Source organism: Geotrypetes seraphini, chromosome 7, assembly GCF_902459505.1.
Source record: "Geotrypetes seraphini chromosome 7, aGeoSer1.1, whole genome shotgun sequence".
NCBI classification, from domain to species: Eukaryota; Metazoa; Chordata; class Amphibia; order Gymnophiona; family Dermophiidae; genus Geotrypetes; species Geotrypetes seraphini.
Genome location: NC_047090.1, coordinates 197904693 through 197918367, shown reverse-complemented (window position 1 = coordinate 197918367; position 13675 = coordinate 197904693). Strand labels below are relative to the sequence as shown.

The 13675-nt window shown below is 48.4% G+C and overlaps 1 protein-coding gene across 1 annotated transcript in view; it reads right to left on the bottom strand.

The window, feature by feature from the left end:
- Nucleotides 1-2830: 2830 nt before the first annotated feature.
- The window catches only part of MRPL17 (mitochondrial ribosomal protein L17), a 43226-nt gene continuing 32381 nt past the window's right edge, over nucleotides 2831-13675 (bottom strand). The window contains exon 3 of the mRNA XM_033950775.1: nucleotides 2831-3266. Coding sequence (XP_033806666.1) covers nucleotides 2970-3266 — 297 coding nt within the window. The 3' untranslated portion in view covers nucleotides 2831-2969. The remainder of the gene's footprint in view (nucleotides 3267-13675) is intronic.

Below are 13675 nucleotides of genomic sequence, written 5' to 3'. Positions count from 1 at the left end.
AGAACTCCAAGCCTACATTGACAAACTGTTGACAATTTGCTATGACAAGCTCATGTCCCACAAAGTTCCCCCTTCCTTTTAAGACAGTTATACGTGATTTTCCAGTATTTTCTCTGACGCTAATTTGATTGATTTGGCATGGCCAGTCACTTGTATTTTGGGGAGATTTCTTGGTTGTTTTCCTACCAGTTTGTAGGATGCCAAAAAAGCTCCCAAGGCCTTGAATGTTTAAACTAAACTTTTGTGTCTGGTAGATTTTTTTTTCCTTGCCATCCTCTAGAGCAGGGGTGTCAAAGTCCTTACTCGAGGGCTGCAATCCAGTCATGTTTTTAGGATTTCCCCAATGAATATGCATGAGATCTATTAGCATACAATGAAAGCAGTACATGCAAATAAATCTCATGCATATTCATTGGGGAAATCCTGAAAACCCAACTGGATTGTGGCGCTCGAGGAGGGACTTTGACACCCCTGCTCTAGAGACAGAGGAAGAGCTGAGGGGGTATGTCAGGGGTGTCCAATGTCGGTCCTCGAGGGCCGCAATCCAGTCGGGTTTTCAGGATTTCCCCAATAAATATGCACAAGATCTATTAGCATACAATGAAAGCAGTGCATGCAAATAGACCTCATGTATATTCATTGGGGAAATCCTGAAAATCCGACTGGATTGCGGCCCTCGAGGACCGACATTGGACACCCCTGGGGTATGTAGTCTGTTCATGTAGTTATTTAGACCAGTGATTCCCAACCCTGTCCTGGAGGAACACCAGGCCAATCGGGTTTTCAGGCTAGCCCTAATGAATATGCATGAGAGAGATTTGCATATGATGGAAGTGATAGGCATGCAAATTTGCTTCATGCATATTCATTAGAGCTAACCTGAAAACCCAATTGGCCTGGTGTTCCTCCAGGACAGGGTTGGGAACCACTGATTTAGACCAAACAGGGAAGAACTGCAGGAGGAGATAAGGAGCCCAGTGATGTAGTGTCTGCATAGCTATTGCTAGCAATCATCATTTTAAGTTGGCATAACTAATGTCAGCAAAGGCCTATGGGAAATTATATCAATCTGACTCTGGGATGTTGATGCAGATAGATCACATACAGTAAACATCCAGGCAGACTGTTTCAAATAACCCTAATTCAACCAGTGCTTAGAGGACCTGGCAGTAAAAAGGTGTTAATGTCTGATGCTTAGGATGGACAGCTTAGGATATACAATGGGTCCAGGTGCACAGATAACTAAGATTAATCAGAAACTATTGTCAGAGGCATACTGGAAATTACATTTGACTTCAGCCTATTCTTCTTCTGGCTAGCACAAGTTTACTAAGGATGGGGTGCTTAACTTCTATTGATGCTCAATAGATTCTATATTTAGAGTAAGTTTCCAAACTATAAAAGCCCCCTCGCAACATCACCCCCCTCTCTTGGTTCTGGTCTCTCTTGCTAGCTTGGGGCATCACCCTCCCCACCCCCTTTCTCTCTTTTTCTTTGTGTGTTCTCTCTCATTCACAAGAACCCAGAAGCAACTTTTATGAATCCTACTTTTCTGTATACCTATTTCTATAATATATTCTTTATGCAATCACCTCTGGCTGTGTTTCTCATTTGATTATATTCCTGGTGAATCTTTGGTGAGGGAATTGAACCTGGGACCTGGCGTTTTGTAAGGGCGCCTCTCATGTAACCCCTACAACCTAACATTGTGGGGCCACTATCAATCCTTACATTTAGCAGAGGCAAAAGGAAAAATCTGGAGTGGATTCCTTCTGCAGTTTGCACATGGCCATGGGGACACTACCTATCTGTCTAGAACAGTGGTTCCCAACCTTGGTCTGGGGGACCACCAGCCAGTCAGGTTTTGAGGATATCCCTAATGAATATGCATGGAGCACATTTGCATGCCCGACACTTCCATTATATGCAGATCTCTCTCATGCAAATTCATTAGGGCTATCCTGAAAATCTGACTGGCCTGGGAGTCCTCCAGGACAGGGTTGGAATCCACTGGTCTAGAATGTATCACCTATTGCACTGGAATTAGTATTTGTGAGAGGGTAGTGCCACTAACCCCACAAATATGGAGGGGGGGTGTAGTGTAGTTCACTTAACTGGTTAAGTTAGAACCCACAAAAAAAAACACACCAGAATATAAATGCCAGTCACCAGAAATGGCCTAGCATTGACTATCCAGGCTGAGCACCAGTATTAGATGGACAATGTATTGTCCAGTACCAGTTGAATATGACCTTGGGGGTTAGGGTTTTAGGGTCAGGGTCAGGGCTGGGGCTAATATTGGAGTAGGGTCAGGGTAAGGTTAGTCATACAGACAGTAAGGGAGGAAAGAATGTAGTGCTTGGCTAGTAACAGAGGGCCATTACAGTGCTATTATGATGTAAACCATGGGGGGGGGGGAGTGGTAAACAACTCGGAGAACAACTCAACTTCTTAGCTTTTCTACCTGATGGTACAAAGTCTCAAAGTTGAGAAGGGAAAATATGAGCAGCTCACACCTTACCATAGCCAAATAGACAGTAAGAGAGGTAAGGATGTAGTGATTGGCTAGCACAGAGGGCCATTACAGTGCTAATATTGATGTGAAGCAAGGTGGGGGAGGGGGGGAAGTACTCTTAGTGGGGAGGGAGTTCAGTTTATTATTAGCTTTTTTACTTGTTAGAAGTTAGCATTACCTTGCCTACCCTCTATTCCTCACACACTGTAGCAGATTGAAATGATAGATAGGTTTTCAGTAACAAGTCTGTAATTTAATAGTTTTCAGTTCTTGAAGAGTTGCAGGGGGAATAAGTAACACAAATCATAAAACTTGTTCAAGCTGAAAAGTCTAATAGAACCTTTATTGCCTCTTTGCTATAGAAATATGCATGTGAGGAAAGTTTGTAATAACATTTATAATTTAAAAAAAGTAATGTGTCCAGAAAGCTTTTATTTCACCATCAAGAAGTAGGCTACATTCCAGTTTCTTTGTTCACAACATGTGTGGTATCAGGTTTCATTTGTAGTAATTTTTGACTCTTTAAATCTTCCTGATAGCCCTTTAGGAGCTGGTTGAGTAATGTTTTTTTGTTATTTGGTCGCTGGATAGGGAGAGGTGGGAATGGATTGCCTTTGAATTCAATCACTGCCATTTTGGCTCGGTCCAAGTTCTCTCTATTGGGGATCTGAAACATGCTTGTATAATTTTGATCTTGAGATGAGAAACGTGGTACCAGCAACTTGAAAAGCTTGTGGATTAAATCTTTCTCCTGGAAGAGAAAATAAAATATGTTATGTTCTCTTAGGCTTCCATGATAGCTGTAAGTAAGCTGAGCAGTATTTCAGCCATCAAGCTGTGGCTTTCTTCAGGGTATGCTGTGAGATCTGCCACTTGCTTTTATATAGTGGGTTCTCAAATCTGATTGGTAGCCTTACTGGGTCAGACCAATTATCCATCAAGCCCAGTAGCCCGTTCTCACGGTGGCCAATCCAGGTCACTAGTACCTGGCCAAAACCTAAGGAGTAGCAATATTCTATGCTACTGATTCAGGGCACGCAATGGCTTTCCTCATGTCTTTCTCAATAGCAGACTATGGACTTTTCCTCCAGGAAATTGTCCAAACCTTTCTTAAAACCGCTATCCGCTCTTACCACATCCTCTGGCAATGCGTTCCAGAGCTTAACTATTCTCTGAATGAAAAAAAATTTCCTCCTATTGGTTTTCTCAGGAACCTCTCGTGAGGAACTTTTATCAAAAGTCTATTGGTCACAAATTTGAATTTTGGTGGGAGTTTGTTGGTCACAATTTTGAATTCTGATGGAAATAAGGCTGGAAATTCACTAGGACAGTTCCGATTCTGAAGAGGGGAGTAATTTCTATAGGTCATATTTTAGAACACTATTTGTCTGTCTTGGCTGTTTAGATTATAAACTCTTTCGAGCAGGGACTGTTTTCTTATTCTTTGTGACTCTGTGCAGTGCTGCATGCGTCTGGTAACGCTATAGAAATAATTAATAGCAGTAGTAGTAGGGTGGAAGACAACATTTAGGCCTCCTTTTATGAAACTGCGATAGCAGTTTCTAGCACGGGGAGCTGAGCTGAATGGCTCGCACTGCTCCCGACGCTCATTGAGTTCCTATGAGAGTCAGGAGTAGTGCGGGCCATTCAGTGTGGCCCCCTACGCTAGAAACTGCTATTGCAGTTTCGTAAAAGAGGGGGGTTAGTGTAAAAAGGACTTGGGAACAAGGACAAATTTTTGGAATGAGCAGTTGCCATATTTTGTTTAAGAATAGAAGTGGGGACATAAAAATCTTGGAGCAAGAAGATTATTGGTGGTCAAGAATAATCAAAGAAGCAATTTCAAGTTTATTTAAAATTTGATATCCCACTTAATTAAAGTCTACACGGTGTACAATAAAAATAAAAATCAGTGTTATCACATAGAGATAGCAAGACACTTTAATAACTACAATAGAGACAAAAGACTCATCTTAAACAAAGCATGGCAACTGCTCATCCAAAAGAAATTTTAGTGCAAAATAGACTAGCGACCAGGATAAATGTTTTCTTCCACCTTCCCAATGTTGCACAATATGACTCACAGAAATTCCTCTCTTCTGCAGAGTCAGAACTGTTCAGTGAATTTCCGGCCTAATTTCTCACCAGAATTTAAAAGTGTGACTAATGAACCTTCTAACCAAAATTCAAATTTGTGACCAACAGACTTTCCCATCAAAATCTCCTGCCTTCCTGAGAAAATCACCTAACTCAACCTCAAACAATCAGGTTTGAGAACCCACTATAAAAAGGCAAGTGGCAGATCTCTCAGTATACCCTAAAGAAAGCCATAGCTTGATGGCTGAAACATCAATTTTATTTACTGATGCAAGATCCAATCATTATTATAAAATATCTATAATAATAAAAAGCTAAGCGCGCATGCGCACTTGCTCCACGTGTTCCCTGATCCCTTTTCTGTTGGGATGTGGCGGCACAAGCATGCGCTAGATGGCGCGGCGTGAGGGGCCGCCACTTAGGAGAGCAGGGGATTCGGCTGGCCCCGGCCAGGCAAGACCCCCCCTTCCCCGCTGCACCCAGGCCCCACAGCCCTGCCTTCACAGGATCAACTCCTCAAGCCGGGACCGCATCCTGCTTTGCCCTGCCCTCCTTCGCACGCTTTAATGCGGATTCAATGATCCCACCCACGGGCCTCGCTTCAGCTCCCCGGCTGTGAAGTCTAGCGCTCTATCGGGTACTCCTCGATTGGCGAATTCCTTGGCAACAACGATGACGACACGGAGGGCTCGAGTTCTTCCCTTCCGTGAGGGGCGCATGCGCTTGCACTCTGTCCCTCTCTTCTGTGACGTCACGGGCTACTCTCCGAGAGCAGGCGAGTGAAGCCCGGTACTTCCGGGTAGCTAAGGGGCGGAGCGCGGTGCATGACAGGGTCTGGGTGGAGAAGCCGGTGCTGAAAGCGCCAGGGAGGAACCACCCCCAAGACAAAGATGCCAGCAGAAATATAACTATTGCAGACTGCTTGGGGGGGAGGGGGGGAAGGAAGGGAGGCCTACTGCTGGACAGGGGAAGCAGGGAAAGGTGCTGATGGACAGGGGGGAAAAAAGGAAGGGAGGCCTACTGCTGGACAGGGGGAGCAGGAAAGCAATGTTACTTACCGTAACAGTTGTTATCCAGGGACAGCAGGCAGCTATTCTCACTAGTGGGTGATGTCATCTGACAGAGCCCCGATACGGACGTCTCACAAGCATGTCTTACTTGAAGAAACTCAGAAGTTTCAAGATGCCCGCACCGCGCATGCGCCAGTGCCTTCCCGCTCGATGGTCCGGGCATGTCTTCTCAGTTCAGGTAGCTAGCAGAGAAGCCAACCCAGGGGAGGTGGGTGGGACGTGAGAATAGCTGCCTGCTGTCCCTGGATAACAACGGTTACGGTAAGTAACATTGCTTTATCCCAGGACAAGCAGGCAGGTATTCTCACTAGTGGGTGACCTCCAAGCTAACCTCAATGGGATGGTGGGAGAGTTGGCAACTTAGGAGAATAAATTTTGTAACACGGTTTGGCCAAACTGTCCATCCCTTCTGGAGAAAGTATCCAGACAATAATGAGAGGTGAATGTATGAACCGAGGACCAAGTGGCAGCTTTACAAATCTCCTCAATCGGTGTCGATCTGAGGAAGGCTACAGAGGTTGCCATCGCTCTGACCTTATGGACTGTGACCTTACAGGGAAGGGGCAACCCAGCTTGGGCATAGCAGAAAGAGATATAAGCTGCCATCCAGTTGGAGATGGTGCGCTTTGATATAGGTCGTCCCAACTTGTTCGGATCAAAGGAGACGAATAGTTGAGGAGCAGTTCTGTGTGGTTTGCTACGATCCAAGTAGAAAGCCAAAGCACGTTTACAGTCCAGAGTGTGAAGAGCTGATTCTCCAGGATGAGAATGAGGTTTTGGAAAAAACACTGGAAGAACAATGGATTGGTTGAGATGAAATTCAGAGACCACTTTAGGTAGGAATTTCGGATGAGTGCGGAGGACCACCTTGTCATGATGGAATACTGTGAAAGGTGGGTCCGCCACCAAGGCCTGAAGCTCACTGACCCTGCGAGCAGATGTGAGGGCCACCAGAAAAACCACTTTCCAAGTGAGAAACTTTAGTGGAGCCTTTCTCAGAGGTTCAAAAGGAGGTTTCATAAGCTGAGAAAGAACAACATTGAGATCCCAAACCACAGGAGGCGGTTTGAGAGGAGGATTGACATGAAAAAGTCCCTTCATAAATCTGGAAACCACAGGATGAGCAGAGAGAGGTTTCCCTTGGAGAGGCTGATGGAAAGCCGCAATAGCACTCAGGTGGACTCGGATAGATGTCGACTTGAGACCAGACTGAGACAGGTGTAGAAGATAGTCCAACACAGACGAGAGGGAGGCTCGCTGAGGCTCCTTAGAATTGGAAATACACCATGAAGAAAATCTAGTCCATTTTTGGGAGTAGCATTGACGAGTAGCAGGCTTCCTGGAAGCCTCCAAGACATCCCTCACCGCCTGGGAAAACTGGTGAGGCGCTACGTTGAGAGGAACCAAGCTGTCAGGTGGAGAGACTGCAGGTTGGAATGAAGTAGAGGCCCCTGATGCTGAGTAAGCAGTGAAGGAAATACTGGAAGAAGGAACGGCTCCCTGCTGCTGAGTTGAAGTAGAAGGGAGAACCAAGGCTGTCGGGGCCACCGAGGAGCTATCAGAATCATGGTGGCATGGTCGGACCTCAGCTTGACCAGAGTCTTTTGAATGAGAGGAAATGGAGGAAACGCATACAGAAAGCGATTCCCCCAATCCAGCAGAAAAGCATCCGCCTCGAGGCGATGAGGAGAGTAGATCCTGGAGCAAAATTGAGGCAGCTTGAAGTTGTGGGGAGCCGCAAAGAGGTCTATCTGAGGCGTTCCCCACTGAGCAAAGACCTGATGAAGGGACGTGGAATGGAGCGTCCATTCGTGAGGCTGGAGTAGACGACTCAAGTTGTCCGCCAGGACATTTTCCTTCCCCTGAATGTAGACAGCTTTGAGGAAGGCGTTGTGGCGAACCGCCCAATCCCAGACTCTGAGGGCTTCCTGGCAGAGGGAGGCCGAGCTCGTGCCCCCCTGCTTGTTGACATAATACATGGCGACCTGATTGTGCGAATGAGGACCACCATGTCGTGAAGCAAATGTTGAAAAGCCTGAAGAGCATTGAAGATGGCTCTGAGCTCCAGAAGATTGATTTGATGAAGTCGGTCCGCACTGGTCCAGAAACCCTGAGTGCGAAGACCATCCAGATGAGCTCCCCAGGCATAGGTCGATGAATCGGTTGTGAGAACCTTCTGGTGGGGAGGAGTGTGAAACAGCAAACCTCTGGATAGATTCGAAGAGGTCATCCACCAAAGTAGAGACTGCCGAAGAGCAGGAGTGACGATGATGTGTCGAGTCAACGGGTCTGACACCTGAGTCCATTGAGATGCCAGGGTCCACTGCGGAATTCTGAGATGGAGTCTGGCAAACGGCGTCACATGAACTGTAGAGGCCATGTGGCCCAGGAGGACCATCATGTGTCTCGCTGAGATGGACTGCCGAGAAGACACAGACTGGCAGAGATGAAGAAGAGCATCCATGCGCTGAGGTGGAAGGAATGCTCTGAGACAAATGGTATCCAGGACCGCACCGATGAAGGGGAGAGACTGAGTAGGCTGTAGATGAGATTTGGGAAAGTTGATCTCGAATCCCAAACTCTGCAGGAACAGAATCGTGGACAGGGTCACCGAGATGACCCCTGAGGCCGAGGGAGCCTTGATCAGCCAGTCGTCGAGGTAGGGAAATACCTGAAGACCTTGATTCTGGAGTGTAGCGGCCACTACTACCAGACACTTTGTGAAGACTCTGGGGGATGAAGACAGGCCGAATGGAAGCACTCGATACTGCAGATGCAGATGTCCCACCCGAAATCTGAGGAATTTGCGAGGCTGGATGAATGGGAATGTGAGTGTAGGCCTCCTTGAGATCCAGAGAGCATAACCAGTCGTTCTGCTCGAGGAGGGGGTAGAGAGAAGCAAGGGTCAGCATGCAAAATCTCTCCTTGACCAGGAATTTGTTGAGGACCCTGAGGTCCAGAATGGGCCGGAGGTCGCCAGTCTTCTTCGGGACAAGGAAGTACCGGGAGTAAAACCCCCGATTGAGTTGGTCCACCGGGACCGGCTCGACGGCCCGAAGCCGGAGCAAAGCCTGAGCTTCCCGAAGAAGAAGGGCGGTCTGAGTCAAGTTGGAAGGATACTCTCTTGGAGGGTGGTCCGGAGGTACCCGATGGAATTGAACCCTCCCTGATGATAGCAAGGACCCAGAGGTCGGTGGTGATAGCCTCCCAGCGATGATAAAATTGATGGAGGCGCCCCCCGATGGGAAAAAGAGGGGGATGCAGAACGAGGTTGGTTATGCTCTCCAAGAGACAGTCAAAAAGGCTGAGGAGCCTTGGGGACAGTAGACGGCTGAGGCTTTTGCTGAGCCTTTGGAGGAGGTTGCCGCTTCGCTGGCTGCCTCGCAAGTGGAGCCTGCCTCGGCTGATAATGCCTTTGATAAATCAAGGGCGGTCGAGAGGGTTGAGACTGCTGAGACTTAGGCTTCGGCCGAAGAATGGACTGAAAGGATTTTTCATGATCAGACAATTTCTTCGTGACTATCTCGATGGATTCGTCAAAAAGATCCGCCCCAGCACACGGGACGTTCGCCAGGCGGTCCTGAAGATTTGGGTCCATGTCAATGGTCCGCAACCAGGCCAAACGGCGCATCGCCACAGAGCAGGTTGCCGCCCGGGCCGAGAGCTCGAAGGCATCATAGGAAGATTGCATCAACTGAAGACGAAGCTGGGACAGCGAAGCAACCACCTCCTCAAACTCAAAACGAGCCTGGGACTCGATGTAGGGCGTGAACTTCCGAAGCACAGGAAGAAAAAATTCCAAATAGGTGGCAAAGTGGAAATTATAATTTAGAACTCGGGACGCCATCATAGAATTCTGATAGATGCATCGTCCAAACTTATCCATGGTTCTGCCCTCGCGGCCCGGAGGCACCGAAGCATACACCTGGGCCGGATGAGACCGCTTGAGCGAGGATTTGACCAGGAGGGACTGATGTGAAAGCTGAGGTCCCTCGAAGCCCTTATGATGCACCGTGCGGTACCGAGCATCCAATTTTCCAGGGACCGCAGGAATAGAGTAAGGAAACTCAAAACACCACATGAAGGTCTGGTCGAGGAGCTTGTGCAGCGGCAGGCGTAAGGACTCAGCCGGGGGACGAGGCAAGTGCATGGTATCGAGGTACTCCTTGGAGAATCGAGAGTAATGTCCAGGTCATCCGCCATCTGTCTTAGAAACGAGGAAAAAGACAGTTGGTCCGCCAGCACCGGTCTACGAGAAGGACTAGAAGAAGACGAGGCCTCGGGCTCTACCGAGGCCTGCGAACAACAGGGCGAGTAAAAGACTTCGGGGTCCTCGAACTCCGGTCCCGGAGGAGGAGACCCAGCCGAAGCAGAGTATCCCATACGAGGCAATTTCTTCTGAGGAGAGACGGTCGAGTGCCGAGAGGAATGCCTCGAAGAGGGCGTAATAGGGCAGAGTACAGTACTGGGGTTTAAGAAAGGATTGGACAATTTCCTGCTGGAAAAGGGGATAGAAGGGTATAAATAGAGGATTACTGCACAGGTCCTGGACCTGTTGTGCCGCCGCGTGAGCGGACTTCTGGGCATGATGGACCTCAGGTCTGACCCAGGAGAGGCATTGCTTATGTTCTTATGATGTCTGGATGGGGATCGAGCCCGCCTGTGAGAATACTGATCCCCAGAAGCCTCCAAAGAGCAGATAGGACTCGAGGCCGTAGATCGGAGAGGCGGAAGATTCGGCGCCTCCCCAGACACCGCCCGGGCTTGATAGGGGGTTCGGAAGAACTCGTCCTGTTTCCTGCTATGCCCAGGACTGGGAGGTCTCGAAGGTGGACGCCACACCGTGTCATGGGGAGGGGTAATAGGCTCCAAGGGAGGCAAGTCACTAAGGGAGGCCTTCCTCGAGGAAATAGGCTCCAAGGGGGGCATGGCATAACCAGAGGCCTTCCTCGAGGAACTGGACGCCGACCGCCGCTCCTCCTCGCCGAGCAACAAGGTCGTGCAGCGCGGCGGAGGAGGAGAGGCGGCCCGCCCCTCGGAATCGGAACTGGGAGGTCACCCTGGATTGAGGCAATCAGCCGGGGTCCCATGGTGTTCATGAGTTCCACAAACTGAGCCTCCAGAATGGACCGCAACGAAGCCGATATGGAGGGATCCGTACCAAAAGGGGGCCCTTCCGCACGGTCTCCGCGCTCCTTCGGTGCCGAGTGCTTTTGCTTGCCAGCCTTCTGCACTTTGAGCACCACCGGAGGAACTATAGGGGTCGGTACCTGTTCCGAGGACACTGAGGAAGGCACCGGCGCCGAGGTCGAGGCCGAAACCGGCGTGAACGATGCCGGTTTCAGAAGGCCCGAAGCAGCTGGAGAGGCAGAGGGCTTCGCAGACGGAGTCGAAGCACCAGTCGACGTCGAAGCTGAAGGATCCAACGCAGCTTCCATCTTGAACATGGACTCCCAGAGAAGACAGCGGCGCTTAAACGCTCACGCCGTCAGAGTGGAGCAAGGCTGGCACGATTTCGGAAGGTGATCCGGACCCAGACACTGTAGGCAGCGTCGATGCGGGTCCGTGAGCGAAATCGCGCGCTGGCACTTGCTGCACTTTTTAAAACCGGTGATCGGCCGGGACATAGGCCGGAAAAGCTCCGCCGCAAGGTCGAAGGCGCGGGCCGACCCGGTGTCGGAAGAAAAAATGTGTTTTTTTTTTAAAGAAATCAAAGAAAAAAATAAACGCATGGAAAGAGTAAAAAGAAACTCAACCCGCGGCGATGTAGAAGGCAAAAAAACAGATTCAATGGGCGCAGAATTGAAGTAAACTTCTCAGCTCCGCGGAAGAAAAAGAACTGAGGAGACGCGCCCGGATCATCGGGCGGGAAGACACTGGCACATGCGCGGTGCGGGCATCTCGAAACTTCTGAGTTTCTTCAAGCAAGACATGCTTGTGAGACATCCGTATCGGGGCTCTGTCGGATGACATCACCCACTAGTGAGAATACCTGCCTGCTTGTCCTGGGATAAGAGGTATTTATGGACAGGGGGGAGGTTAAACAAAGGGAGAAGGGCTGCTGCTGGAAGGGAGAATGGACAGGGGGGAGCATGCAAGGGGTGGTGGTGTACAGCCAAAAGAAAGACAGAAAGAAAGACAGAAATACAGAGGAGACAGAGAGAGAAAGAAATAAAGACAGACACACACCATATATATATTCTAGCACCCGTTAATGTAACGGGCTATAAAGCTAGTGTTCTTATAATACAATATAGCTCTAATATTCTACTACTTTCATACCCCATTTATGAAAAGTATGTTTTATTAAATTTTCAGTACAAAACACAAACTCAAGAACACAGTGTATGATACCATTGACCAAATGAGTACAACAATCCATACCAAAAACACTCCCATCCCCCCAACCCACCCACCCCACCCCTCAAATGATACTTCACCCAATGTGTCATATACCAGTGGAGATCAAACATTCAACAAGTGGCTTCGAGCTCTAGGTGTCAATGTGTTCCAGAATGGCTCCCAGCATGAACAGTATGCTTTCCCCAACACTGAGTCCCAAGAAGAGAAGCGCAAGCGCTCCATAGAAGCATGTTGGAGCATCAATACACGCCAATGTTGCAGCGTAGGTGTGTCCGAAGATATCCAGCAATGAAGCACCACTTTCTTCCCCAAAAGGATGGCGCGGCCCAAAAAATTCCTGAAACCCCTCGGAGCAGCTCTAGGAAGGGACTCCAATGTGAACAGCATTATTGGAGAAAAGAGATAAGAATAGCTCCACATTCCCGCTATGTGGCGATGTACATGGTACCAAAATCGCTGCACCCTCTCACAAGACCAAAATTGATGTCCAAGCGTGGCTGGGGAATGATGACATTTTAAGCAGCAGTCAGAGTCACTCAAAGACGCTCGATACATGTAAGAGGGCGATCTGTAGAGTCTCAGCAGAAACTTATAATTCATTTCAATGAGTGTCACTTGTGGAGTCAACCGTGCTGTTTTGTGAAGACTTCTCTGTATGACTGATCCAGAGATTTCACAGGATAAATCCATCGACCATTTACTGGCATAAAAGTCGTATGAAAGTTCGCCCAAGCACTCCTGCAGATGACGATGATGAAAGCGAAGCGGAATCTGCACCTGGGCTGACAGACTCAAAGCTTCAGAGATCAATTCCATGCACCTATCAGTGAGACAGTCCCTCGGCAGTGTGCGTATATATGAGGACAATTGATGATAAGAATACCATGACTGAGGAGTCCAGTGAGTATCTCTTTGAAGAGAATCTAGCGTTCTCAATTCTCCATTAGAGCGAACCATTTGAAATAAGTAGCAATTAGAGGGCCGAGACCAAATGGAAGCAGGCCCAGAGAAAAGTCCAGGAAGAAAGTCTCCGTTGGCCCGCAAAGGCAGATATGGTGTTACAGTGGATGAGATAGGAATATGTCGACAGAGAATCTTCCACAGACGTCTCAACGGCTGAAGAAAAAGGCGCCAGGCCGCCAATGACTTTCGAGGTAAACGTTTGGTATGTAGCAGATAGCTAAAGTGATAGGGGTCACAAAGAGATAGTTCCTGAGTTGTCGCTGAAAAATGATGGGTACCACGAAACCAATCGTTCAGATGTCTCATCTGACAAGCCTGCGATAGCAGACGGAGACTTCGCAATCCCAAGCCTCCCCTGTCTCTTGGTCGAGTCATATGAGCTAAAGACATCCTCGCCCTCTTCCCATTCCACAGATAAAATTGTAATTGTTTCCCCACCTCTTTATCATGTTTGACCGAAAGCAACACAGGCAACATCTGAAATACATACAACCATTGAGGCACCAATACCATATTATATAATGCTATCCGCCCCAGCAAGGAAAGCGGGTACACCCTCCAATTGTGCAGTTTTTGCTTTGTGACATTTAAAAGAGGTTCTATATTCAAAGAGTATAGTTGAGTAAGGTCAGGAGAAATAAGTATTCCCAAGTATTTCAGACATCCC